General features: G+C 41.4%; 4 protein-coding genes across 5 annotated transcripts in view; 3 read left to right on the top strand and 1 right to left on the bottom strand.

The window, feature by feature from the left end:
• The window catches only part of cers6 (ceramide synthase 6), a 26,609-nt gene extending 24,756 nt beyond the window's left edge, over positions 1-1,853 (top strand). For both annotated transcript variants that reach the window (XM_083641982.1, XM_083641983.1), the window contains exons 10-11: positions 387-410; positions 1,068-1,853. In XM_083641982.1, the coding sequence (XP_083498108.1) occupies positions 387-410; positions 1,068-1,226 (183 nt within the window). In that variant the 3' untranslated portion in view covers positions 1,227-1,853. The remainder of the gene's footprint in view (positions 1-386; positions 411-1,067) is intronic.
• A 1,858-nt stretch (positions 1,854-3,711) lies between these two features.
• On the top strand, positions 3,712-14,122 carry nostrin (nitric oxide synthase trafficking). Its single transcript, XM_083642249.1, has 16 exons — positions 3,712-3,753; positions 3,932-4,017; positions 4,293-4,376; positions 4,609-4,671; positions 4,778-4,859; positions 4,949-5,011; positions 5,188-5,286; positions 5,398-5,523; positions 10,489-10,587; positions 10,678-10,803; positions 11,034-11,142; positions 11,496-11,584; positions 11,677-11,802; positions 13,151-13,580; positions 13,681-13,773; positions 13,857-14,122. Exons 1-16 carry the CDS (start codon positions 3,727-3,729, stop codon positions 13,991-13,993), a joined length of 1,839 nt encoding a protein of 612 aa, XP_083498375.1. The 5' UTR covers positions 3,712-3,726; the 3' UTR covers positions 13,994-14,122.
• Positions 14,123-15,960: 1,838 nt separating this feature from the next.
• On the bottom strand, positions 15,961-20,924 carry spc25 (SPC25 component of NDC80 kinetochore complex). Its single transcript, XM_083641987.1, has 7 exons — positions 20,887-20,924; positions 19,395-19,566; positions 19,001-19,066; positions 18,565-18,711; positions 17,383-17,487; positions 16,922-17,017; positions 15,961-16,257 (listed from the first exon to the last, which is right to left on the bottom strand). Exons 2-7 carry the CDS (start codon positions 19,543-19,545, stop codon positions 16,094-16,096), a joined length of 729 nt encoding a protein of 242 aa, XP_083498113.1. The 5' UTR covers positions 19,546-19,566; positions 20,887-20,924; the 3' UTR covers positions 15,961-16,093.
• A 912-nt stretch (positions 20,925-21,836) lies between these two features.
• Positions 21,837-23,346, top strand: LOC310781369 (glucose-6-phosphatase 2-like; the record flags this gene model as incomplete). The annotated part of the gene is made up of 5 exons (XM_083641984.1): positions 21,837-22,054; positions 22,216-22,329; positions 22,422-22,529; positions 22,608-22,729; positions 22,838-23,346. The coding sequence occupies 5 exons, from the start codon at positions 21,837-21,839 to the stop codon at positions 23,344-23,346; spliced, it is 1,071 nt and encodes a 356-aa protein (XP_083498110.1).
• Positions 23,347-27,148: the final 3,802 nt, after the last annotated feature.

Raw genomic sequence — 27,148 nt, forward strand, 5'->3', positions numbered from 1 at the left:
CCGTACGCCAGCGTCATTTTCCTTGAATTAAACATAGTTAAAAGCTGTTGTGTGGCGGGGCTGCGCACACAACAAATGTAAAAAATCACCAATTAAAGTTTTATTTTTACTCCCGAGCAAAACTAAAAAGCCATTGAGAATTGGCGAGAAGAAAAATGTGGATCTAGGAAGTAAGTTTGAGTGTTCAGCTTCCGTATATATGATCTTTGTGTGCAACACACCATGCTAGGAGAACGCCAGGATTGGGCGGGGGGGGGGGGGGGGTGTTTTGGGCGTGTTTTCTGAATGATGAGGCGCTCTGCAGTGTCTCTATAGAGTGTTGTGTTGTCAATAGCCACCATTGACTTCCTCTTTCTCTTCTCTATGTGGAACTGCCAATCCTCAAGGCTGGAAAATGGAATCCTTTACATGTAAGTAGCCTCACAGGGGGAACCGCACAATCAATCTGCTGTCCTCTAGTTCAATCTGCTGTCTTCTAGTTCAATCTGCTGTCTTCTAGTTCAATCTGCTGTCCACTAGTTCAATCTGCTGTCCTCTAGTTCAATCTGCTGTCTTCTAGTTCAATCTGCTGTCCACTAGTTCAATCTGCTGTCCTCTAGTTCAATCTCATCTCATCAGCAGACATGTAATCATCACTAACCATGTAATCATCACTAACCATGTAATCATCACTAACCTAAGTAGTGCAATGCTTTTCCTTGTGTGGCTCATTAATGTCGTTGTTTTGTCATTTTATTAATTTGCAAAAACACCTCAACAGTTTTGCTCATACTGATGATTTGACGACAACATAGCGATGCACTTGTCAGGAGCTCATTTGGATAAATGTTCATATAGAACCTTATTATAATATATAACGCCATGTCCAGATTTCCCCACATTGAGCAGATCTAGAATTTGCAAATAGATGTATATGCTAATTAGAGTACTTGTTGCTGTGCATTGATTGGCAGATTGCCGCCAGCCCTCGATACACATGAGCGCATTCCTTATGCCGTCACACATGACAGCACGGAAGAATGTTAGGAGAAAAACTCTGAGCCCTGACCATCCATTCATTTGCGCAGGTGTCGAAAGACGACCGCAGTGACATCGAGTCCAGCTCTGATGAGGAGGACAGTCCTCCGGCCAATCAGAAGAACCACAGCAGTGCCACTAATGGGACCAACAAAAGTCACGGGACCAATGGCTACCTGACAGGCGCCCCCTGTCCAGATGAACACTGACTAACCTTCTGATATCACAACACTGGAGCCAAGCTACAGACACCATCCATACAATTTAGTGTGTGCGTGTATCCGAGTGTATGATGGAGACATGAACAACATTGCCTGTCCGGTACTGGAAGTTCTTCATAGAATTACGTGAATGCAGTTTTGTTATCAATTTGATTCTTTACTCATCTCCTCTTGCAATTCATCCTCTTTATCTATATATTTGCATCAAACTGCACTCAATGGAATATCAAAGCACTCCTGTCGGTACAACCCACTCTGTTTAGCCAACGAATGAAACAAAAGCGTTCCACTTTATAGTGTAAGCATGCTACTTCAACATACAGTAGTCTGGCATACTGGGGGTGTGTTATTTTCTTACGTTAACGTCTTTCTATGTTATTTATTTTTTTATAAGTATGTTTGCAGATTATGGTCGGATGTCTAATCTACTTTCACGTCTGTGTTAAAGATTGAATGATCTTGAATAACACGGCAGTTTTTTCGGCTCATTCCATCCGCTGTAGACGCATACAGCAGCACATCATCGTTCTAATGTGTATTAGCAAAACGCTGACGACCTGGGTTTTGCTTTTAATGCTACACCCCCAAAGAGATGCCAAATGGTGATTGAATTCATCGTCACTCACAATAAATGAATTGTAATGTGTGTACTTTACTCACATTGTAATGTAATGTGTGTACTTTACTCACATTGTAATGTGTGTACTTTACTCACATTGTAATGTGTGTACTTTACTCACATTGTAATGTGTGTACTTTACTCACATTGTAATGTGTGTACTTTACTCACATTGTAATGTGTGTACTTTACTCACATTGTAATGTGTGTACTTTACTCACATTGTAATGTGTGTACTTTACTCACATTGTAATGTAATGTGTGTACTTTACTCACATTGTAATGTGTGTACTTTACTCACATTGTAATGTAATGTGTGTACTTTACTCACATTGTAATGTAATGTGTGTACTTTACTCACATTGTAATGTGTGTACTTTACTCACATTGTAATGTAATGTGTGTACTTTACTCACATTGTAATGTGTGTACTTTACTCACATTGTAATGGAAAAATACAAACATTCTCCACTCAAAACTGTCAATGAGATGTCAAGAACGGTATGTGAAAGATATGGCTACATGCTGTATTCCTAATTGATACATTTTGTTAAGTATTCTGGTACACTTTCTGGTAAGAATTTCATTAAATGTCACTTGCGAGGCAGACATGAGGTGTTTGAATTATTCAATAAAAAAAAACCCATCAAGATTGTAATTAAGCATGAGACGGTTTAATTAATTTTAGTCAATAAAGTAAATCTATCTATTATATAATAATCCTGATGATGGATTCCAATTTCTCTGAAGAAGTTAATTTAGAAAAAACTTGGATTGTACCATCAATTACTTGGGATAAACTAATATTCATTCACGGGGGGGGGGGCTGTGACTTTATATAGGTAATCACTTTGCTGTAGTTTTTTTGATCAAGCTGTTTGATGATTTGATTGAAGAGAAGCACACCTGTTTATTTTGTGTGAACCGTATTTGCTGGCTTGAGTCAACAAAGGACAACCATTCTGCAATGTTATCAAAGACTGCTTTGATGTGGAAAGATGGTATAAATATTGATATTATTCACAATGTAACACTGAGGTGAATAGTTTTCTCAAAGCATAGAATTGGTAGTAGAGGGAATCAGAATCAGCTCTAGTATATGCATAAAAATATCACAAAACGATGCTTTGTTTGGGTGATCCACTATGTACTATTTATGAGATGTAATAGTTGGAACACTTTTGATTCTGTCATACCATTGTGGCCAGACATATGGACATGAGTATGTTTTGTGTGCGAGTTTCAGTGTTGGGCAAGTTACTTTCAAAATGTAATATACTACATATTACTAGTTACTTTCATTTGAAAGTTACTTTACAATATTACTGTCCATGTAGAGTAACTCATTATTACACTACTTTTGCATTACTTTTACCAAAACAACAGCAGCAGCAGAATGACATCGCCGCCCCCGGAACATCCGGCAAAATCTTTTCAAGCGCCTTGAAGTCAGTGTAAACAATCCAAAATTCTAAATGTTATTATTTTCCTTTGGAAATGATTTGATCTTTTTTAAACATGTGCTTTGATTTTAAACATTTTAACTCAATTTGTAACTTGAGTTACTTGACAAAGTAACTGGTATAATATTACTGAAATCCTATAAGTAATAAGTTCTATTACTGAGTTACTGCTAAAAGTAATATATTACATGTAATATGTTACTTTTATAATGAGTTACCCCCAACACTGGTGAGTTTACATTTCTAGATTTTCTTTAATCCAGCTCCCCACCCCCCACCCCCAGTGGAATGTCCCTTTGTGTTGTACACTGACAGGACAAGCTCAGGTGATTTCCGCATGAGTGACTTTGGGAGGAGATTGGTCAAAGTTCCAATTCCAAAGTCAACAAACTGCCACAGTCTCAAGATGAAGGATCCTATGAGCACCTGCTCCGTGAGTAGGCTACTTCTTTTCCAAATCTTCTGTGATATTTATTTTCCAAATCCACTGTGGTTAAAATAATCATAATAATAATCGTATGCATATTGAAGACAACAGGTGTGTCACAATCATGTAATGGTAAATCCGCTGTCACAAAGCATCTCGTGAAGCCTTACTCACTGTGTTTCAGTACAACGTCTTGTACCAAAATGTGAAGCGATTTTCAAAAAATGGGGAGTACTTCTGCAAAGAACTTCTGACTGTTTTTCAACAAAGGTATGCCAATGCATGCTTTTTTATTTCTTCAGAGGCCTTTAGCCTTAGCTTTCCAGCACAACCTAATCATGATTGTTTGCTTTGGAATAGTATTGTGCTTTGTAAGATGCTATATAATATCCTCACATAAAATGTGATCAATTCATCTTTCTACATTATTGACCCTTCACCTCCATTCATGAAGTTGAAGTTGCATTCCAGAGTGAAGTGTAACGGCCAGAGGAGTTACTCTTTGACTCCGTTATTATTGTCCCCTGTTGTAACCTCTTTGGCAGGGCTGAGCTGGAGCTTACATATGCCAAAGGACTGCAAAAGCTCGCTGGCAAACTCATCAAAGCATCTAAAGGAATGACAAATAAGTAAGTGACACGAGACTTTCAAGAATGTCAGATCAGCTTCTTTGGCTTTACGCGTGTCTGGGCTGCGTTCTGTCTGGCTGGGGATACCTGTGATTGAAGCAGACAGATCAGATGTGAGATGGTGTCGTGGGACATAAGATGCACCTTGCAAGCTAGACGTGATCAAAACACAGGCAGATGTCAAGCCAATTAGCCCGCAGCGCTAACCTTTTCATGTTGGTTCCCTATTCAGCTCCACCTACAGCGCATGGTGTCATGTGTCAGACGAGATGTACTCAACAGCAGACACCCACAGGTAGTCTTTGACCTCGGCTCACCTCATCACTCTGCCTCTCCACAGATCAAATCAACTGTTAAATTAATACAGTTAAATACTGTATGAAGTCATCTTCTCATTTCAGGACATTAGGAAATGCATTTCAGCAAGAAGCAATTCTGGAATTACGACAAGCCTTGGACGAGCATAATAAGAGGAAGAGGCCTGTATGTCATTTATGATTTGTCTTAAAGCTCTAATCTGCTAAACTAATAAATGTAACTCGACGATGATCCTTATCTGCATATCTTCATAGCTTGACAGTGTCATTGAGAGAACTGGAAAATGTGTTGCTGCTAACTGGAATGAGCAACTCAAGGTAACGCACCTTCTTCCAAAAACAACAACAGCGTTGTTTTAGTTTTTTGTTTTCTGTTAATATGTTAGGCTATTCTTAAAGGTCTTGGACATTTCAATACATATTTTGTGATCATAGATATTTATGAATACATGTTTATCATCCGATCACTTGTGTTGAATCTTTACTAAAAATAGATCAAGAAAAAATTGGTTGGACTAACAAGAGAGCATGAGGCTCTGTTCAACTTTGTTGAGAACAACAAGCACATTTCCACAGAGAAAGAAAAACAAAAGGTAACCTAGGTTTTTATTCGCCAGTGCATGAAGCTTTACATGTGTAATTCATGGCCTGTGAGGGAATACTGTTGGAATGCTTATTAAAAACATTTTTCTAATTGACTTTAGATGCTTAACAGGCTGACCAAGTCGGCAGAGGCGCAGGTGCGAGTGGATGTGGAGTATTTCAACATGAACATGGAGGGTCATCAGATCAGACTCAAGTGGGAAAACACACTGAAGAACTGCTACCAGGTGTGGATGAACGTGCTGCTCCATTTTTGTTTTTAGGCATAGCTGTAAGGTGACGTTAGGGGGACGCCAGCGTGTCAAGCATCAAACCCAGTGGACTTTGTTACAGCACAGCCTATCTAACCACTTAGACCACCTTACCTAGGGATGTAACGATAACCGGTTTTAATGATAACCGTGATCAAATTCCTTACTATAACCGTACCGTTTAAAATTATCATTATCATTAAAACCGTGGTACCGTGATTACAGTGCTTTGAAAAACATGGTAAATACTGTCCATCATCAACCAAAGTTGGCAACCGTCTCCCAGATGCAAACGTGCAGCCTTGGAGAAATGATTTCAGTGAGTGTATCAATCCTTTTTGGGTCTGAGTTTTCAATATAAAACGTTGTAAAATGATTTCAGTGAGTCAGTACTTTTTGAACATTTTCAGCATTTCTTTACGAATACCGTGATAATACGATAACCGTGATCATTTTGGTCACGATAATCGTGATGTGAAATTTTCATACCGTTACATCTCTACACCTCACCTCCTACCTATCTAACCACTTAGACCACCCTACCTCCTATCTATCTAACCACTTAGACCACCCTACCTCCTATCTATGTAACGACTCAGACCAGACCTGGGCAACGAGCACCCCGTGTGGCCCGCGCTGGAATTGAAAAACAAAAAGCAAGATTATGCAAGATACCCGCTGGCCAATACCCCACTTCTGTTATAACATTTCAGTCTGGAATATCGAATATCTTTCAATAATCTTTATGACTAAATAATAATCTCATGTGTAAGAAATTACTGTTACTACATTGAAGGAAAAATGTAAATAATTAACTTGTTGGTTTTGGATTTCTTTAGCTTCAAGAGTGCATTTTTGTTCGTGTGACCCTCAACACAGGCTTTGAGAATCCTGGGCCACTTACTGATACTTATGCTTAAATTAACCCACTCTTGAGTTACCATCTTTAGCTTTAACACTCAATAACTGTCAAATTAAATAACAGACTTCAAAACAGTTGACAGTTTTCTGATATACTACTGATGTTCTAATGATACAAAGCTGGTTGAAAATGGGCAGAGTGTTCCTTTAAGACTGAATAATGACATCACAACTGTTAATTTAAAACGAGTTATTCCTCTAAACCTGACTTCAAATGCCCAAAAATTTTCCGCGCCGGCACCGTTCGGCCCCCAGCCCTCAGCAAAATCTGGCCCTCTGGTAGCGAGGACATTTTTTTGTGGTCCTCTCTATCATCAAAGTTGCTCATCCCTGGGTTACGGCATGACAATATTTGTTCGGCCCCCGGCAACAACCTGGGTTTCTCATGTGGCCCCCCATGAAAAATAATTGCCCACCCCTGACTTAGACCAAGGGTTCCCAAACTTATCAGCCCCTGACCCCCAAAATAATGGGGCCAGAGACTCGCGACCCCCGCTATCCCCGGAGGTGGTTAAAGCATACAAACGTTTCTGCGCAGATACACTAAATAGAGTAAACAAAACAAAACCTAACAATTATGGTTAAAATTTTCTATTTTTAATAGTTTTTACATCGTATTTCACACATTCTGTACTTCACACATTATTTAGGTCAGTTTCACATTCTGGAAATCATCTCGCGACCCACCCATTGGTGTCCTGCGACCTGCCGGGGGCTCCCGACCCCCACTTTGGGAACCACTGACTTAGACCAGCCTACCTCCCCAGTATCTATCTAACCACTTAGACCACCCCACCTCCTATCTATCTAACCACTTAGACCACCCTACCTCCTATCTATCTAACCACTTATACCACCCTACCTCCTATCTATCTAACCACTTAGACCACCCTACCTCCTATCTATCTAACCACTTAGACCACCCTACCTCCTATCTATCTAACCACTTAGACCACCCTACCTCCTATCTATCTAACCACTTAGACCACCCTACCTCCTATCTATCTAACCACTTAGACCACCCTACCTCCTATCTAACCACTTAGACCACCCTACCTCCTATCTATCTAACCACTTAGACCACCCTACCTCCTATCTATCTAACCACTTAGACCACCCTACCTCCTATCTATCTAACCACTTAGACCAGCCTACCTCCTATCTAACCACTTAGACCACCCTACCTCCTATCTATCTAACCACTTAGACCACCCTACCTCCTATCTAACCACTTAGACCACCCTACCTCCTATCTATCTAACCACTTAGACCACCCTACCTCCTATCTATCTAACCACTTAGACCACCCTACCTCCTATCTATCTAACCACTTAGACCACCCTACCTCCTATCTATCTAACCACTTAGACCACCCTACCTCCTATCTATCTAACCACTTAGACCACCCTACCTCCTATCTAACCACTTAGACCACCCTACCTCCTATCTATCTAACCACTTAGACCACCCTACCTCCTATCTATCTAACCACTTAGACCACCCTACCTCCTATCTATCTAACCACTTAGACCACCCTACCTCCTATCTATCTAACCACTTAGACCACCCTACCTCCTATCTATCTAACCACTTAGACCACCCTACCTCCTATCTATCTAACCACTTAGACCACCCTACCTCCTATCTATCTAACCACTTAGACCAGCCTACCTCCTATCTAACCACTTAGACCACCCTACCTCCTATCTATCTAACCACTTAGACCACCCTACCTCCTATCTAACCACTTAGACCACCCTACCTCCTATCTATCTAACCACTTAGACCACCCTACCTCCTATCTATCTAACCACTTAGACCACCCTACCTCCTATCTATCTAACCACTTAGACCACCCTACCTCCTATCTATCTAACCACTTAGACCACCCTACCTCCTATCTATCTAACCACTTAGACCACCCTACCTCCTATCTAACCACTTAGACCACCCTACCTCCTATCTATCTAACCACTTAGACCACCCTACCTCCTATCTATCTAACCACTTAGACCACCCTACCTCCTATCTATCTAACCACTTAGACCACCCTACCTCCTATCTATCTAACCACTTAGACCACCCTACCTCCTATCTATCTAACCACTTAGACCACCCTACCTCCTATCTATCTAACCACTTAGACCACCCTACCTCCTATCTATCTAACCACTTAGACCACCCTACCTCCTATCTATCTAACCACTTAGACCACCCTACCTCCTATCTATCTAACCACTTAGACCACCCTACCTCCTATCTATCTAACCACTTAGACCACCCTACCTCCTATCTATCTAACCACTTAGACCAGAGGTTCTCAAATGTTTTTCAGCCAAGGACCCCTTACAAGATAGAAAATATACCGGGGACCCCCCATTCTGATTTGTGATTTTGGGCTAAGCTTAATTGTTTCCACGGTAACGTGCTTGACTTTTAATTTGATAGGTTTGTTATTAGAATGTAATCCATGAACCATTTTAGATTTAAAGCATAAACTATTTTCGTTGAACTATGACGATTTTGCAAAAAAATATATATATATTTTTTTATATATATATATTTTTTTTTGTATTACACTACATTTACATTACGTCATTTAGCAGACGATTTCGTTTTGTCCAAAGCGACTTACAATATCACAATTTGTCAACAGTACAGAAAACCACTATGCAACACAATCTATCTATCACTTAGACCACCCTACCTCCTATCTAACCACTTATACCACCCTACCTCCCCAGTATCTATCTAACCACTTAGACCACCCTACCTCCCAGTATCTATCTAACCACTTAGACCACCCTACCTCCTATCTAACCACTTATACCACCCTACCTCCCCAGTATCTATCTAACCACTTAGACCACCCTACCTCCCAGTATCTATCTAACCACTTAGACCACCCTACCTCCTATCTAACCACTTATACCACCCTACCTCCTATCTAACCACTTATACCACCCTACCTCCCCAGTATCTATCTAACCACTTAGACCACCCTACCTCCTATCTATCTAACCACTTAGACCACCCTACCTATCTAACCACTTATACCACCCTACCTCCCCAGTATCTATCTAACCACTTAGACCACCCTACCTATCTAACCACTTATACCACCCTACCTCCCCAGTATCTATCTAACCACTTAGACCACCCTACCTCCTATCTATCTAACCACTTAGACCAGCCTACCTCCTATCTAACCACTTATACCACCCTACCTCCCCAGTATCTATCTAACCACTTAGACCACCCTACCTCCTATCTATCTAACCACTTAGACCACCCTACCTATCTAACCACTTATACCACCCTACCTCCCCAGTATCTATCTAACCACTTAGACCACCCTACCTCCCAGTATCTATCTAACCACTTAGACCGCCCTACCTCCTATCTAACCACTTATACCACCCTACCTCCTATCTATCTAACCACTTAGACCACCCTACCTCCCCAGTATCTATCTAACCACTTAGACCACCCTACCTCCTATCTATCTAACCACTTAGACCACCCTACCTCCCAGTATCTATCTAACCACTTAAGACCACCCTACCTCTCCAGTATCTATCTAACCACTTAGACCACCCTACCTCCCCAGTATTTTGAGCCATGCTGCCCTTAGTGTTAAACTTGCTGATCTGGACTAGGATTGAATCTGCTCTACAGAAAGCAACAAGGTAGTTTGCACTATGGTTAAAAGATACTGACAGTTGTTCTTGTGATTTTGTGGATACAATAATTAAAATAGATGTCAGTGTTCAGGATTTACTGAGTTTGAGTACGATGGACATTTTTCACAAATAGGCCTATTCATTGTATTTGATTCACGGACCAAAGATTACCTGGAGCTCTAAAACTTGTGCAGAAATCTATTTTTGGCCAAAACTCTCTTAAAATAAGCAATTAATTGCAGCCTCTGTAATTTTGAGATTGCATAAGTTCATATTGTTATTTCGATTTTTATCTTCAATTGTTCATCTCTAGTTTGTACTATTCCGTCTATTTCAGATAATCCAGGAGATGGAGAAGCAGCGAATTGAAATCCTGTGCAACATTCTGAATAGATACAACCTCCATATGTCCAGTTTTGGCCAGACCCTCGTACATGTGAGACATCCTCCTGACCTCAGTCCTGTTAATACAGACACACCAAAGCCGTTATCTATACACTACTGTATACTGTGATGCCTCTTCCAGGGCCAAAGGCAGATAGAACAGGCAGTCCAGAGGGTAGACCTGGAAAAGGACATACAAACCCTGGTCGAGGAGACCAGCGCCACAACCGAGGATAGCAAAGCGGAGTTTTTGATGGCTGATTATTTTGTAAGTCTGCAGCTTTACCCTTGAACATGTTGCATTTCATGACTGTGCCTGACATGAACACCTGCAGTTCCAAGAGAGGCTAGTTTTGAATGAAATGTCAGCTCGATTGAATGTGCAGTTGAATGAAATGGCACCATAGATGAAGGTTTGGCAGACACCATTTGAATGGGGAGGCGGTTGGTGTGATTGTGCAGACCCATCTAAAGGTAAGTGTGTTCTACCTGCATCAGGAGGAAGACAGCAAGTCACTGATGGGGAAAGACAGAAGAAGAGAAGCCATCAAAGTCAAACTCCAGCGTTTGGAGGACAGTATTACAAAAACAAAGAAAGACTGTGAAGGTGAATGACTCAACAGTTTCATTATCCATTCATCAATGTATTCTAATTACACAATGGTTTAAAAAAAAATGCCCGCCATCATGGGGCCGTAGCAACTATAGACCCTTTTCACAGGGGCAATTTTGTGTCAAAAAGGCAGGGTAAACACAGGTGCAAGCAAAACACTAATGAGGGTTTCCAAATTCCATGATTGGAAGTTGGAAACCCTCATTAGTGTTTTGCTTGCACCTGTTAACCCTGCCATTTTGACACAAAATGGCCCCTGCGAAAAGGGTCTATTACACCGCAATAGAGGACAGTAGTGAGCAAGGTCACTCACTTTCCGTTTGTAAAATTGGCTTCACTGTTCTTAGGAATTGAAAAACTGGTGAAGGTATACTCTGAAAACTCCTCGTTTTCAAACCAAAAGAACCTTGAGGAGACTGAACAGCTGCTTGATGAGGTACAGTATATATACATCAGTTTAAATTGTTCAATACATTTGCCAAATTGGTGTGCACTAAATGTCCATGTGATCCATCTTGCTGCCTGTAGACTAATCTGAAACTGGATCTTCTTGAGGCAACTTACTGCAAACTCTCCACGTCACTGTCTGAATTAGAAGGGAAACCAAAGACTTTTCACCGATTCAGTGACAGCATTACAAAATGGAAAGACAAGGTAGGCCTACTACCATCTATAGTTTATGCAAAGTTGTCGGGAACCTACATTCTGAGGTAGCGGTAGCCTAGAGCAGTGGTTCTCAAATGGGGGTCCGGAGACCCCCAGGGGTCGGTGGCACTTTGCCAGGGGGTCCGCGGAAAGTTTTCAGGAAAATAAAAATAAATATATATATTTTTTTTTTTGCAAAAGCTTCATAGTTCAATGAAAATATGTTATGCTTTCAATCTAAAATGGTTCATGGATTACATTCTAATCTAACAAACCTATCAATTTAAAAGTCAAGCACGTTACCGTGGAAACAATTAAGCTTAGCCCAAAATCACAAATCAGAATGAGGGGGTCCCCGGTATATTTTGTCCTTGGCTGAAAAACATTTGAGAACATCTGGTCTAGAGATTAGAGTAGAGGGCGTGACTCTAAGCTGACTGGTTTGAATCCTCATACTAGTGAGGTAAGGAATGAATGAGGCTTTTAATAATAGGCCCAGTGGAGATGCTTGTGGCCAACTAGTAGCATACTGGTTGTACATGGGGAGCAGTGTTGGGGGTAACTCATTACAAAAGTAACAGTACTTTTTAGCAGTAACTCAGTAATATAACGTATTACTTATAGGATTTCAGTAATATTATACCAGTTACTTTGTCAAGTAACTCGAGTTACAAATTGAGTTACATTTTATTAAATCAAAGCACATATTTAAAAAAGATACAATCATTTCCTAATCAAACTGTGTGTTTTGATGCAAATAACCACTATAGGTGACAATAACAAAGGAAAAGAATAACATTTAGAATTTTGGATTGTTTACACTGACTTCAAGGCGGTTGAAATTATTTTTCGGGATGGTTCCGGGGCAGCGATGTCATTCTGCTGCTGCTGTTGTTTTGGTCAAAGTAATGCAAAAGTAGTGAAATAAGTATCGAGTTACTCTACTACACAGAAAATAATATTGTAAAGTAACGTATTACTTTCAAATGAAAGTAACTAGTAATATGTAGTATATTACATTTTGAAAGTAACTTGCCCAACACTAATGGGGAGCTCCGTGGGAATATGAAGCAGGGTTTTGCTGCTCAATTGACTTTCCACTGATACAAATAGATTATATATCATAAATTCATTTTTTCTTTTTTAAGTATACTTATGTGGTAATTTTGGAATGATTTCTGAAGTCACTGTTACCTATGACTAGGTGATTCTAGGATATAAGTTTAATGTCACAACACATGATTGAGGACATTTATTTTTCTAATCCAATCAGATCTAGTCAAGAAAATTCATGACATTGCTAAGGCCATATCATGTAGATCAAACGTGATAAAATCCATCTGTTTTCCTGTCCAAGGACTGCGAGCACAGTGTTGTTCAGCTGAGTCGTGCAGTCAAATTCAGGAAGACACCGTTCAGGTCTTGTCAATCCCTGAGGGCTTCCGTCATGTATAAAGGACCTGCTCAGACTGTGGCACAGCCACCAGCTACCAGCCACCAAGTCACTTCCTCAGCTTCAGACCAGGCACAGCCATCTGTGGATCAGTCACCAGCCACCACCACCATCACTTCCTCAGCTTCAGACCAGGCACAGCCATCTGTGGATCAGCCACCAGCTACCACCAACCAAGTCACTTCCTCAGCTTCAGACCAGGCACAGCCATCTGTGGATCAGCCACCAGCTACCACCAACCAAGACACTTCCTCAGCTTCAGACCAACAAGCTGTAGAGTGTGGCAGCACAATTAATGGAGACCTGCCTACAACTGATGATGACAAAGGACAAGGTGACAATTCCCTAGTGCACAATACAAGATTTATTATTATTCATAATCACATATAATTACGTCATGTAATAGAATTAATAAAAATATCAACATTGAACAGGCCAAACAAGTGAAGAGTGGCAGAGTATAGGACGATGCAAAGCCCTATACAATTTCACATCTGAACAAGACGATGAATTGAATTTGAAAGAAGGTAAGTGTCGACTTGTTATAAACTATAATAAGGAGTGATAGCTGAACTAATAAATATGATTTAATGGGATTTTTGTTTCACAGGAGATCTTTTAGATATCTATCTAAAGGAAGACAGTGGTTGGTGGTTCGGGATACTCAACGGACAGATAGGCCATTTCCCCTCAACCTATGTTGAAGAGCTGCCTGTGTTCAACAGTGTCAAATCATCTGAGGCTTGACTGTAGTGACACATGAACAGCGCAAACACAAATCTCCCACCTATTTCTGAACTTCTACAGTGGCAACTCACTAATAATAAAAATATAGGGCATCCGGGTTAGGTAGTGTAGAGCAGTGTTTCTCAAAGTGTGGAGTGGGGCCCCCCCCTGTGGGGCGCAGTGACAAAACAGGGAAATGCAGGGGGAAATGCAGCGTGGAACCAATGTTCTGACGTCTGACTTCTTTCCCGGTGAGCAATAAATGAACCCCGCTTCTGTAGTGACTTTGCATTCATTCCATGGATGGTTCATTCATATTGCCAAATATTTGAACTTATTTTGTTTTATTATTTTGAAAATATGTGCAGTGCAAAACAGGTTAATTGCAGCCACTAATACAGTGATAATAAGACTTAATACAATTTTCTCTTGCCAAATGTTATTTTTTGCACAGATTGAACTTTATTGATATCGTTATAACAAAGTGATTGCACATTTCATTCGATTTTTATCTGATGGAGCAATCTGGTTAACTTTGTTCTAGCAAAGTGTCTAGTCCGTTTGATTATTTTAATGTATTATTTAAAAAAGCACAGATGTAGCAGTCACAAAAGTTTGTATAAAACTGAAATGGAAGTAGTTTTTTTATTTGGACAACATTACTGAAAGAAAATAGAAAGGAATGGTCATGATCTTGATGTTATTTCAATAAAAGTTAAACTTGGACCCTTTTGTTACAATTTTGTTGGGGGGGTGGGGCATGAACATTTTTCCTCCTCCAAAGTGGGGCATGACAGAAAAAGTTTGAGAACCACTGGTGTAGAGGTAGATTCCCTGCCTACCAACACGAGGGTCGCGGTTCGCCCCACCGTGTTACATCCGGCTTGGTCGGGCGTCTATACAGGCACGATTGGCTGTGCCTAAGGCTAAGGGTGGGAAGCCGGATTGGGGGGTATGTGTCCTGGTCGCTGCACTAGCGCCTCCTCTGGTCGGTCGGGGCGCCTGGTCGGGGTGGAAGGGAAGTGGTGGGAATAGCGTGATCCTCCCACGTGCTACGTCCTGCGGGTGAAGCTCCCCGCTGACAGGTGAAAAGAAGCAGCTGGCAACTGTGCATGTGCCAGAGGAAGCATGGTGCTAGTCTACTACTTTCCCCAGAGTGGCAGAGGGTGGGGCAGGAGGGGAAAATTGGCCAAGTACAATTGGGGAGAAAATGGGAGGAAAATCATAAATAAAAATATAGGAATCACATTTCTGTTTATGTACTGTACTGACTACTGCATTCACTGTTTTGAAAAAGGTTTAACCCATTGATACCTGATGCAGCATTTGCGTGTATATCCCTCATGTGTGTATCCCTTTAAGACCGCGAACCGCGGTCTTAAAGGGATACACACACAAATGCTGCATCAGGTATCAATGGGTTAATACAAACAAAAGCATTCAAGGAGAATAGTACTCAAGTTAATAATTCAGTGTTATGCGACTGTCTAATGACAGTCATGATACTGTAGTTACAAATGTTTGTCATCTTCCTCCGAAGAGTTAAAATCCTTGTATTTCTGTTATATATTCTGATATACACCCTAGAAATTACTTCCTGGAGCTTTTGTACCCAAATTATTTTTGTCTATTTATATTATGTTTTTGCTGGAGTGAACAATAGTCATTTTATTTGATTAGTTTAATTCAAATGGAGCCCAGGGAAATTGAGTTAAAGGATATCCTCTTAAAATGTGTAATGACATGACAAAAAATAATAATTCAACATTTTAATTCAACATTTGAGTGTCAACTTTTTACATATCAAGAATGCATCTAGAGTAAAACTAGCAAGGTTTTCATGGTTAAAAAGAGTTGAGGGTAAAAAGTGTGTTAAGAGTTTGAAAGAGGTGAGTCATATATATATATATATATATATATATATATATATATATATATATATATATATATATATATATATATAGAGAGAGAGAGATACATCCTATAATAAGAATGTGTGAGTGTGATAGATATATAAACATAGATACATCCTATAATAAGAATGTGTGTGATAATTATATATATAAAACATTAACGCGGTTAACAAACAGGGACATTAACCACCTCCCACTTCAAAGGTTTTCATCCTCGTATTTGATCCTTCTCACCCAGTGAGATCTTGGGAAACCGTGTGTGGGAGACAAACTCCTTCCTGAGATTTGCCAGGAAGGCTGGGAAGTTATTGGTCTCATTAAGTCTGTTTTCCAAGGCAGGCAAAGTGTCAAGCTGTGGCTCACTTGACACAACTGTGGTGAAGAAAAGAACAGCCATTTACAATATCATCACAGACTATAGATTGAGGAGATAATTATCAATACATCTGAAATTCATAATTGAATTGGATTATGTATTTTTTTCCCTTTTTAGTGCAGTAAAACTAAAAAGATATAGTAACAATATAACCCGCGCGTCAACAGAAAATATTAATATCCACGAATAGCAGCGTCAGCTCTGCAAATGTGAGTGAGCGAGGGATTAAGTTACACTATTGGTCAGACGGAACACATGATCAGGCGGAATGAGAGAGGGGCACGACAATTCTGTTGACTTTTGATGAGCATGGGAAGCAATGTTGAATCCCAAAGCAATAAATTGGTACGGCGGATGGCGGTTTCGCTGTACTTGTCTAATCCAGAGTTTCATGATCACAGCGTTACCCACATACACCCCCTCCCTCTGCTGAGAGCAGGGATAGGCTGGCCCAGGCAGGCGGAGCTAGCACTTCATATTAAAACGGGCTATGCTGCAGTGTGCATAACAAGTGCAGCCTTATATACCGATATGCACATCATCATGTGACGTCATTTGGCGACTTTCTGAGCAGCCAATAGCTACTTTCCTTGGATAGGAATTGGCATCACTGCGAGCCAGCTATATTTAGATCTAGTCTTGTTTTTATTTTGTACTTACTCTGGTATACCCCGTCTTTGACCCCCACTACGAAGGTGTCGGGTCTGTCCTCGTCTGCAGGGTTGATGTTGCGGAAAATAAACTGCAACTTTTCACCTTTGAATTTTAAAGATAGATAAAAAAAAAAAGTTTAAGGCAACTTGGAAATTAGTATGCTTAGGTGTACAAATTGGTGCAATCTAATTTTGTTTTTCTTATTGGGGGGGGGGGGTAGTAGTCATATGAGCATCATTACCAGAAAGTTTGGTCACAGACATTACACAAGAATCAGAATTCCCTTGCAGATAAACAAACTGGTTTTGTTTGTCTCTCCATGGTGACAACAAAACTGAACAAAGATCTGGAGTAATGCAATTATTTTATGTTCCACAGAGGAAAACTGACATCTTCATAGTGTGCTTTTGCTTTATACATCATGTTGGGCCCTGCAAGTGAGAGATACTAAAGTCAATGAGTTTTACCAGGGACTTTTATGATCTGCAGCCCCAAACGACCCTGAAAGACTTGGCTGGATTTGTTGAGATTCTTCAGTCGGTCTTTGTTTGCTTTGTTTTGAGACACAATCACTGAGAAGAAAAGAGAACACAGTTGTAGATATTGATACTCATGGAAAGTCAGATACCAGGCCAGACGCAGAACCACTTAGAAATCCTTCACTTAAGCCTTAAGGCATTGGTTCCCAAACTGTGGTCCGCAGGGCTCCGCCTGGTAGTCCGCCAGAGCAGAAAAATAAACCGTTTTTACATACCGTATACATATTAACCCTGAGGAGTAAGCTGTTTCCCGATTTTCGGAAATATCACGATATTCAGGAAATTTTGAGAATTTAATTTCAGAGTTTAAAACAGCCTGCTTGTTTTAAAGCCAGAGTGAAGTTTCATATGGTATCACATGAAACTAGAAGACCTAAGGCATCGATTGGTACCAACCATGTCATGCTAGTTTGTGAGGAAGGTGGCTAAATAACACGCCAAATCTAGGCTACCTTTTCGACGAGGGGAAAAATTATTTTCAAAAGTCGTCATCTTTTCTCTTTTTCACAGCAGCATATAGTGTGTGTGCATGTCCGTTTTCAACCAGTAGCCTTATTTGTAACAACATACATCAAGAAAGACATGTATGTTAGGGTTAATACTCCTGTCAGTGCTCCTGACCAAGGTACTGGCAAAAGAACTGGAGTTGGTCCCCGGGCACCACTGCCCACTGCTCCTAGTTCTAGGAAGGTTCCTAGTAGAGGATGGGTCAAATGCAGAGGATGAATTTCCCCAAGGGGATAAATAAAGGGTAACTTAACTTGTACTGTAAGGCTAATGGTTATTCAGCCTTTCTGATGCTACTGGTTGCATGGTTAAATCATGGTTCATGGGGTGGGGGGGATTGTTTGTATGGAAGTGGAAGTGGTCCCTGGGAATTTGGTTTGGTACATAGTGGTACTTGGTCTGAATAGTTTGGGAACCCCTGACTTAAGGGATTGGGATGATGAAGGAGCCTAGTTTGCATCCCTGAAATTGATAAATGTTTACACAACCACATTTCCAAACCCCACAGTTCATGTGAAACAGTATATAGTCACAAATTAGCTCTTGTGAATGTTCTGATATACCCTCAAAAAGTTGTAATTCCATTTTCAGACATCAACTTACACGATTTCCTCTTGACTTGTTCCTCTCTGAGTCTCTCAATCTTCTGGACCATGTCTTGTTTCTGCTCCTCATTCCGCTGAATCCCAGACATCATGTGAGAAATGGCATTCTCTTTCTCCTCGATGGATGTATTTTTTTGTTCTAAGCCTGGGGAACAAAGAATGCATCAGGGATTCCTTTGTATTCATTTAGTAGGAGTGGGTCACATAAACAAGTAAGCCATCATCACTGCTTGGGGAAATATGAAAATAAATAAGATATTACAACTGTGTACGTCGCATAAGTAGTAATACGTCACCAAAAGAGCATAGTTAGTACTGGAAACAAAACAACACTTAACACAAACATTGCAAAAGGAAATGCTTGAAGTGAATGCATGTCTGAAATGTATGAAATTATTAATTTATGGAGACACATGTAATGCTGTGAAGCTCACCTCTTGTGTATGTTTGTATTGTCTCCAAAAGTGTCTCATCATCCTTGCATTTCTTTGAACAGTTATCTGCAAAAAAGACCATGAATAAGCACAATTGAGATAACAATGGGGTTATTACGGTTTTGAATCACTATTGTCCTGGAAATATTCCACAGCTTGAAGTCTGTAAAAGCCCAAGAGCTGCAGAGAGAACATGCTATATATGCAGTCATATGTAAAGTAACAGGAGAAAGGGTCTTTTTCAAGAGCTCCAGTGACCACCACTTGAGAGAGACCGATCCAGAATACAACAAAAATGCCTGCATATTGGTTTTCTCAGTCTAGAAACTGCTCAGACGACAGGAACACAGTTAACCGTTAAGTACAATATAGACACTGAATAAATAAACCGTACCAAGAACAGATTTCACAACTTGTTTGTGGGACTGGCACACCTCCATAGTGGTGTCAACCACGTCCTCGCATTCCTCTTTAAGCAGATTGTGGCTCTCTTCCATTTCTTTGGCGAAGCTGACTTGGAGGTTTAGATTTGTAATGGACACCATGATGTTCTGATGTTGGGCAACCTGTAACAAAACAACATACAGCTCAGATTTAACATACCTGTAACAAAACAACATACAGCTCAGATTTAACATACCTGTAACAAAACAACATACAGCTCAGATTTAACATATGATAGATTCAGATTTATAATAATAAGATTTATATATTTATACTACAGATTCAGATTTATAATCCACTAATCCAGGCACTCGCACTTTGACTTTCGTATGCCTCTGTGGTGTTGGGATATTGTTTGTTGGCCAGCTGTAGATGGGCTGCTGACATTAATCCTTGCTCTAACATTGTCATGATATCTATCTTATTGTCTTTTCTCTTTTTATTCTTAAATGTGTATGAATTAACTTATTTGTTTGCAACGTACCTGCCTTAAAATTACCCTTGAGGGACTAATAAAGTATTTTTGAATTGAATTTATGGGGTGCACTTTAATAGCTGAAGAACAACTTCATTTTCAATCTGCATGGCAGCTGGTCTATACATACACCTTCTTGCAACATATTCATGGTATTCCGATGATGTCACAAGCCTTTTTCCTACCAATATGGTGCTACAATACACACAGCTCATTGGCTGTAAGTGCCACTTGATTGTAATCGCCTGTTAATTGATCACAATCACCTGTTATTTTCCTACCAAAATGGCCATGTGGTGATGTAACAGAATACTATCCTGACCATAATAAGGAGCAATGCACAAGTTCACTCAAATTGCATTTCACTGTCACTTTTGGAATTTTGTATAAGCTTATAGCACAAGGACTCAGTGTAATTAGCACACTATGAGCAGAGTAGCTGTTGCATTCATGCAACGTTGAAAGTTAGGTGCGTAAACAGGGTCATCGAGACTTCTAACATTTGTATAACCACGCCGGTTAAGACTGTTAAAAAAAGTACTAATGCTCAGTATGAGCGAGACGCGCCCGGCTAGCGGGGTACAGAGCAACCAAGAGTTGCATGGTAGCCTAACAACAATAACAACGTTAACGTTATGCTTGACGTCGACTTGTACGTTATTAGAAGAGTTTATGCAATACCGTATATGGATACTTTTACAGTTGAAATGCCCCACAGAAACATTAACGTGATCGCCAACACTTGAACAGCATGATGCCTGTCTTCTCGTTAGTTTAGTTCACGTTCAGCTAAAACCGAGAGGAGCTCATCACGTAAACGTACCGTTTAGCTGGTTAGCTAGCAAACATTAGCTTAGTTAACCGTAGCATGCCCAAGAAGAGCAAACATTGCCAATTTACGAAATGCAGTCAATTGGTTTGTTATTTAAAATAGCATTAGCGCTAACTGTGTTGTTACAATACTCACTTGTTTTATTCTGTGAGCGACAAAAGTCTTTCGGTTGATCCACTTTTCAAAAAGCCGCGGTAGAGGGCGGGGCGGGGGACCGGATACGGATATAGCGTTTGCTTTGACGATCTGGATTCTTCCTCTTAGAAATCAACAGAAATATGTATTTCAAATGGGCTGTATTTTTTCTTTGACCTGAATACCCGGAACATCAAATATGATTTTCGTTGTTATTTATTGTTACAGTTGATAGATTACAGGCATATTACGATTTCCCACAATGCAACTCTTTGTTTTTATTTTGGTTGCAATTTGGTGCCACCTTGTGGTGACTTCTTTGTCCCTGGACTTTTAAATCCCAGCCTTGTTGATGTGGGACAACTGTGTAGTACTATTATGTGCCCTGCACTGGTTGCCACTACTGGTTTGTGGTTTCTCAACATTAAGTATTAGAATAGCTTATTTTGTGTTTTTAAACATTGTTAAAGGATTTGATTATGCACAAGTCATCATGGTGCTAGGAGGAGCATGGCTGCAGAAAACAGATGGGCTGTGTTTTCAGTTAGAATACTGTGGCACATTTTGTTGCTATGTTCACTGAGACTTAATGGAGCTGAAGTGATCCACTGGCTTGTAGGTGAAGCGTCTGTCCAAGCGAATAACAATGGCTAATATTTAACGAATAAAAGCAATGGCCTGTAAAATAGCTCATGTGTACACAGACAGGTTGTGTAAACAGTTTTTGTAACATGTCTTAAAATGCTGAGTTCTCACAACTCGGGAAAAACTGGTGGGGTTCAAACTGAGGAGTTGATACAGCGGCTCTGTTGAATGATTTATGATGTCGGGTTGAGATATAAAGCTATCTAAGCTGTAGATGAGGAGAGGCCACCTTGCGCATGGTGCTGTGACTGACTGTGGCTGAGGACGTAGCTGTTCCAGTCGTTCGCACAGACAGGGGACCTCAGATGGACTTAGTCTACAGCAGTGGGGTGCTGGTGATACAGCACCTCCAGAAACATTACAGGGGATACCATGACTTCCTGAACTTCATGTCAGCTGTGGGTGACCCTCGCAACATCTTCTCCATTTATTTCCCTCTCTGGTTCCACCTCAGTCACACTATTGGCACCAAGATGATATGGGTGGCTGTTATTGGAGACTGGTTCAATCTTATTTTCAAATGGTAAGCCATTATTGATGTTGTTGATATTTTATCTTTTAGAGCATTTGTAGGTGTGAGGTGTACCTGTATGCATATTTACAGTAAGTGGCATATAAACTTTCTTCTTCTTCTTCTTCTTCTTCTTCTTCTTCTTCTTCTTCAATTCAATTTTGTGTTTTTAGGATTCTGTTTGGTCACCGGCCTTACTGGTGGGTGCACGAAACTCACTTTTACCGCAATGATTCACTCCCTCATTTGGAACAATTTAACATCACATGTGAAACTGGGCCAGGTTGGTATCATGCACGCAGTATCGTTTGTCTAATGGCATTATGTTTGTGAATGAAAAGTGACATCAGCTCTCTTCGGCGTTTATTTATGCAGGTAGTCCATCTGGTCATGCCATGGGTTCAGCATGTGTGTGGTATGTGATGATCACCTCTGCTCTCAACTTCACCAGACCTAGCAGCGACACTTCTGTCCAGAGTTTACACAGGTGAGTAACTATGTTGAACGCTGGCATTACAGATTGTACTTTCTGAATGGCCTTGTCTCAGTATTCCTATCTTCCCAGGTTTCGTCTTCTTTGGTCCTGCTTGTGGATGGCGTTCTGGGTCATCCAGATAAGTGTTTGCCTCTCCAGGGTTTTGATTGCCACACATTTCCCACATCAGGTTATCTTTGGCGTTTTAGCCGGTGAGTTCCATGTTGCTATCACAAATTTCATATGAGGTACTTATTTCTGCCATATATTCTAGTAGTTTTGATCATTTGACGATTGCGTCATTCTTTTCCACTATGCAGGTATGCTGGTTGCTGAGGTATTTCATCACATCCCCTCGATCCACACTGCAACTTTGAAAGTGTACGTCCAGACCAATGTTTTTCTTTCCTCTTTTGCCATTTGCCTTTATCTGCTCCTTAAATTGTTGGACATTGATCTTTTGTGGTCAATACCTAAAGCCAAGAAGTGGTGTGTTAACCCAGACTGGGTCCACCTTGACACAACACCCTTTGCCGGTCTGGTGAGGAACCTGGGAGCCTTGTTTGGTCTGGGCTGCGCGGTTAACTCTGAGATGTTCGTTCAGAACTGCAAGGGGAAGAATGGCAGCAAAAGTTTTAAACTCATGTGCGTGACAGCGAGTCTCACGTCTCTGCAACTGTATGATTTGATCCAAATCCCCACTCACACTGAGGTGCTGTTTTACCTGCTGTCCTTCTGTAAGAGTGCTTCAGTACCTCTTGGTGTGGTTGCCCTCATTCCTTACTGTGTTCACTTGCTGGTAGGAGGTGAGGACAGGAAGCTAGATTAAACTTTGGGGATACAGGATACAGTATTATAGAAGAAGGAAGTAGAGCACGCACATCAGCTCAGTAGGTCAGGTGCAGGACAAATAAACGATGAACTTGGGAAGTGAAAGTCTGCACAGTGCACACTGATAATTAAGCTCCCGGTCAGTTTCTTGGATACAGTATTATACTACCTGTCGCACTGTAATTGAGAGTTATATAACCACTGAAACTGAAATATATGTATCTGTTTGTTGTTGTGTTTGTTAGTTGTTACAAATATAACCCTGTGTGTGTGTGTGTGTGTGTGTGTGTGTGTGTGTGTGTGTATCATGTATGAAAGATCAATGTAAATAAAACTGCTGAAATATGATTTTTGTCAACTTTGAAATAAGGTTTTTGTTATTAAAGGGCTAAAATGTGAGACGTTTTATTCTGAATGTGTGAATGTGGTCACTACTATTTAATGAGGAAACTGAACTGTTGTAAATTAGAAGCAAACGAGATTTCAGCAGAGCACAAAGGGTATCTATAAAATGTTGCTTAATGTCTAAATACACAAAATCAAAGTTTCTTAATAAACACTGCTGCAATTTCCGATCAAACAAACGTATCAATGAGAGAACACCAAATCATCAGTATGTTATCATTATTGTGCTGGAGGGTTGACAGAAAGAAGTTAAACTTTAGATTGTTAAGGTTATGTCAACGGGAAATTAAGTGTTTTGCATCATTAAAGGGGGACTAACCCCCTAGATATGTATTAGAACAGTGATTTGAAAATACCTATGGAAAAAACCAAGAAATGACATATGCTCTTGTCTATACTGGACTCTTTGGCTGTGTTGAAGTCCAGATTTTTTTTCGGAAATCGACGCCATTACAGTTTGCCTATTGCCTCAAAAATAATTTATTTGAGAGGGGCCATATCTGTATAAATATCAACAAGTAGCCAACGCTGGTGGCCTGTTTGGAAAGAGCTTTGCTCAAAATGGTTGAAAGTTATATCAATTTGGTAATTCAGTGGCGAACTAGAAATTTAATTATTTTTCTGCATGTAACTCTATGGCAGTGTGTTAAACTACGTTACGAGAGCAAAGTGGCATGGGCTCGTTACAGCAGCACACCGCACAATACGACAAACCCCCCGTTCTGGGGTAACACAATGCGAGATTTCTCTACGTCATTCCCTCGTCCAAGTTGCCATATAGTCCCTTTTTCATTTTAGTTTGGGGGCTTTTCGTGATTCTTGTTAAAAGTTGTGCAAAAGTTTTTTCCTCTCAGCGCAGTGCAGGCTGCCTGCGCCTCCTCCCTCCTGCCAGACATGCATGCATGCATGGGGCGCTTGTAACCTCACGGAGCAACAAACAAACAGACAGAAATAGCTGGTGTGCGATTTAGAGAATACAGTCTGAGATTGGGTACAGGATTGAGGGAATCCCGCATCTGTTTGCGAAGGTGCGACTGGACAGGACGCTTTTCACAGACAGGCACAGTAGTCGGAGCGAGGCGAGTGTCTCTCAGGGCTACTCAGGGCAGAGCTGCAGATCTCTCCTCCTCCGCGCATTCAGTCTGTCCAAAATCATTACCGATATAATCTCAGTAGGAGGGATGCAGGGAAATGATAGTAGCCGATGTGTTTAGAGAAGCTTTGTCACGTTGTCACGTCGTAGTATAGCGTTATATTTTACATGTGCGCTAAACTGCGACCATATTTGTTTGCGGAAATATCAGACTGCTCTCTCTACTCTCAGAGCACAGAGAGCTCTGCTCTGCTGCGCGCGCCCGCGGAGCTTGTGTGACGCCCGTGGTGGGCTCGTAGGCGTGCACTCATTTAAAACCGACAACGCCACCTAGGTTTGAAGAGCCTAGGACTCTTTTAAATAACACAAAAAGGGATCTAAAACCAGGTTCGTTTCATCGGGTGGAGAGCAGTTAAAACCAGTGGTGTATCAAAAAAGGTGAACAAGGACACAGTGCAAGGAATAACAGTTTTTAATGGCTAAAATATAAAATGCAACAGGGATCACCTAAGTCTAAAAATAAAAGACAGGGGGTTAAAACTGCAGCAGCTAAAATGTCTTCGTTAAAATACAGCAACTCAAATGGTCCAGCTAAAACTCTGGGCCAAGCCCATAAAGTGCTCGTGCTGGATGACTGGGGGAATCCGGAGTCCACCGTGCAGGGGGGCCTCCTCTCCTCTTCGGTCAGACCTACAGACACAAACTGTAGGGGAGTCAACCGTCCTTTGCTTACATCCTGCTTATTACACGTCTACACCACAAGCACATGGAACACCGAGAAGGTCAAAGACTTACGCGGAAGGGAGAGTTTACACTCTCCCTCTGCTGGCCGCTAGCGAGCGGTGCTCCAAGGCTGGGTTTGGGTTGAGTTTCGGTCCGGCCCACTGCTCCTTCAGGTCTGCTGCTTCAGGTCTGCTGCTTCAGGTCTGCTGCTTAGGTCTGCTGCTTCAGGTCTGCTGCTTCAGGTCTGCTGCTGCGGTCTGCTGCTGCGGTCTGCTACTGCTTCTGGTCTGCTGCTGCTGCTACTGCATGTTTTTCGCAGGGAAACGGCACATCGGCGAGCCCGGGAAGCCTCACCCCGCCTGTGGGTCTCAGCAACCTAGGTGTGGGACAACGTTCGGGCATCCCCCCCTCTCTCCCATCCCCCGTCAGTCATCTACGGTGCGCCCATAGGTACGCAGGGAGAGAGAGGGGCCCAAGCCGCAACGGCTCAGTTGCCCACACCTTACCTTGCCCACAGGCAGGGCCGTCAGCTGCTCCCCTCTCCGCCGCTTCCCCTCAGTGTGTGTGTCCTCCTCAGTGTGTGTTCTTTCTTTTCGTGTGTGTTTCGTATCGACAGTTTATATACTTCCCCCAAACAGGTTAAAGTCCATCCTCTGGTGCTGTTCAATTGGTCGGCTCAGCTCCATCTATTTTCTAATAGGCCCCCGGCACTGCCTGTCTTTCTCATCACAGGTGTGCTCCATCCAGCACAGATTGGTGCCAATAGACAACAGGTGTGCAGTGGTGATCAAGCTTGAGACAATTAACACAAAACCACGTCTAGAAAATAAAAGCATGCATCAGTTCAAAAGGAAACATAACAACTCAAAACATAAACACTGCAAAAGAAAGAATAAAGAAATACAAAAACATTGTCTCACCGCCCGGCTCACATCCCCCCACACTTTTCTGTTGGCAGTCCCTTGCCACATGACATTAGTCTCTGTATCGGGCAGGCGGTTGGCCCAGGTTTGTTCTGGCTGAACGCCTAAAAAGTCCATCAAATCCCGCACCTGGGGGAGGCCCAGGCTGCTCTGTGGGTGGGAACCCATAAAAGAAAGGCCCCGGGAGTCCAAATATGTAAAGATTTTACGCACTATATCCCTTTCATCATCGTCTAGGACATTAACTTGTCGTTTAGCTTCCCCAGCTAGGGCATCAAGAACAATATCCACCTTCCTAGCTTCAGCAAGTTCTTGTGCTCCCAATAGCCCTCCAATTTGCTCTTTCCACTCTGAATACCTTAAATCATCAGCAGTGCCTTTAAACTTTGGCAGCCATGGGGCCCCGGGAAAAACTGGCATCATCATGTTCACTTTTTTTCCACACCACAACTGCTCTCTGTAACCCGATCCTGCCGACTAAACGCCAAATGTGACGCCCGTGGTGGGCTCGTAGGCGTGCACTCATTTAAAACCGACAACGCCACCTAGGTTTGAAGAGCCTAGGACTCTTTTAAATAACACAAAAAGGGATCTAAAACCAGGTTCGTTTCATCGGGTGGAGAGCAGTTAAAACCAGTGGTGTATCAAAAAAGGTG

The sequence above is a fragment of the Poromitra crassiceps genome, assembly GCF_964638095.1.
Source record: "Poromitra crassiceps genome assembly, chromosome: 8".
Classification (NCBI taxonomy): Eukaryota; Metazoa; Chordata; class Actinopteri; order Beryciformes; family Melamphaidae; genus Poromitra; species Poromitra crassiceps.